Source organism: Octopus bimaculoides, chromosome 9 (genome assembly GCF_001194135.2).
Source record: "Octopus bimaculoides isolate UCB-OBI-ISO-001 chromosome 9, ASM119413v2, whole genome shotgun sequence".
Lineage (NCBI taxonomy): Eukaryota > Metazoa > Mollusca > Cephalopoda > Octopoda > Octopodidae > Octopus > Octopus bimaculoides.
In genome coordinates, this window is record NC_068989.1 from 20,868,642 (window position 1) to 20,870,604 (window position 1,963).

Genomic DNA, 1,963 nt, shown 5'->3' on the forward strand with positions numbered 1-1,963 from the left:
CGTACCCATGCTGGTTCAGGCTTTCTGCTTGAATCTGGAATACGTGCTTCAGCTCTTTGCAAAGCACTAGTGATGTAATAGCTGAGATGTATATCAAAACTTCTTTTTCTTTTACTTTCTTTCAGAATTTCATCAGCAGTTGAGCCATTCATATCATGGAAGGACTGAAGTATATTTTCATAATTTCTTTGTTACAAACTTCTATCTATGCGCAAGATCCGATAATTGATACTACCACTGGGAAGATTAAAGGATCAAACATTTCAGTTCAGAATGTTAATCTTGATGTATTTCTTGGAATACCATTTGCTAAACCTCCTGTGGGTAATCTAAGATTTAGAAGACCGGAACCAATTGAAAGGTGGAGTGGCATAAAAGACACCAAGGAACATGTTTCGGCGTGTGTACAACAAGTACAGGGAGGTATTGGTGGTGAAAGTTTATGGAATCTAAAAACTAATATAAGTGAAGATTGTCTTTATTTGAACATTTGGGCACCGACAGAATCACGGAAGTCTCGTTCCAATTTAACCACGATGATTTGGATACATGGAGGTGCATTTGTTTCAGGCTCAAGTACGCTGGAAATATATGATGGAAAATGGTTAGCTACCAGTCAAAATATTATCGTTGCATCATTAAATTACAGACTAGGTCCCTTTGGTTTCCTTTCCTTAAATGACGAGCGTGCTCCGGGTAATATGGGACTGCTTGATCAAAACCTCGCTATAAAGTGGATTCGCGATAATATTGCATCTTTCGGAGGAGACCCTGATAGCCTGACACTATTTGGACATAGTGCTGGTTCAGCATCTGTTGGTTTTCATACTATTTCCCCACTTTCTCGGAAGCTTTTCAAGAATGCTATCATGATGAGTGGGTCAACTACCTCCCCCTGGGCAATTAGATCAATAGATAGAAACATTGATAGAGCAAAAGCAATGGCTTTTGCTCTTAAATGTCCAATGGGTAACACTAAAGCGATGATAGATTGCTTTTTAGAAGCTGATGCTAAAAAACTTGCTGAAGCCCAATCTTTCAATTTAGATGACTACTTAAAAGTTACTTTCACTCCTGTTGTCGATAATTACTTCCTATCAGGAAATCTAAGTGAAATTCTGAACGATAAAACCGTGAAAAAAGATGTGCTAACTGGTTTTGTCGAAAATGAAGGAAGTGTTTTTCTTCTAGTGGCATTTCCCAAAGAATTACCAATAAAAGGGAATGCGCAGATAGGAACAGATACTGCACATAAATTAATAAAAAGTGTTACTGAGCCAACAAATCTAAATTCTCTGCAAATGGATGTCATCACATATCTTTATGGTTCTCGTGTTTTCTCCTTTCCTGAAACTGAAAAATACAGATACATAATAGAGCAAGTAGCAGGAGATACAGCATTTAAGTGTCCTGCCTTCAAATTTGCCGAGCAGTTCAGCAGTCATTCCAACGTCTACATGTATTCTTTCGAGTTTCGATCGCGATTAAATCTCTGGCCGAAATGGTTGGGTGTAGTGCATGGATATGATGTTATATTCGCGTTTGCGCGCCCGTTACCTAAAAAAGATTATGCAGATGAAGATAAAATAGTAACAGAACGAATGTCAAGCTTTTTTGTTAACTTTTCTAAATCAGGGTGAGTTTTTATTTATTTATTTGCTTATGTTATTTTTTGCGTGTATTGGTGTGTGTATGTGTGTGTCTATACTAATTTTTGGTCTCCTTTTTATAATTCTTGCTCGTTCTATAGCAATTTCTGTACACTGAGAGAAGTACGTATATTTACTTACCTCACACTTTCGCATACAAAGCGATTCATTCAATTACACAGGTACAGACGTAGAGAAACATACACACGCGCTCGCTTGCATACACACAAGCTCTCTCTCTCTCACACACACACCTACACACACACACACACACACACACACACACATATATATATATATATATATATACACAC

At 37.6% G+C, this 1,963-nt stretch overlaps 1 protein-coding gene across 4 annotated transcripts in view; it reads left to right on the forward strand.

Annotated features, from left to right (window-relative positions):
* LOC106882574 (acetylcholinesterase) overlaps window positions 1-1,963 on the forward strand; it is a 66,343-nt gene that overhangs the window by 31,106 nt on the left and 33,274 nt on the right. For all 4 annotated transcript variants that reach the window (XM_052970477.1, XM_052970480.1, XM_052970478.1 and 1 more), the window contains one exon: window positions 126-1,636. In XM_052970477.1, coding sequence (XP_052826437.1) covers window positions 156-1,636 — 1,481 coding nt within the window. In that variant the 5' untranslated portion in view covers window positions 126-155. The remainder of the gene's footprint in view (window positions 1-125; window positions 1,637-1,963) is intronic.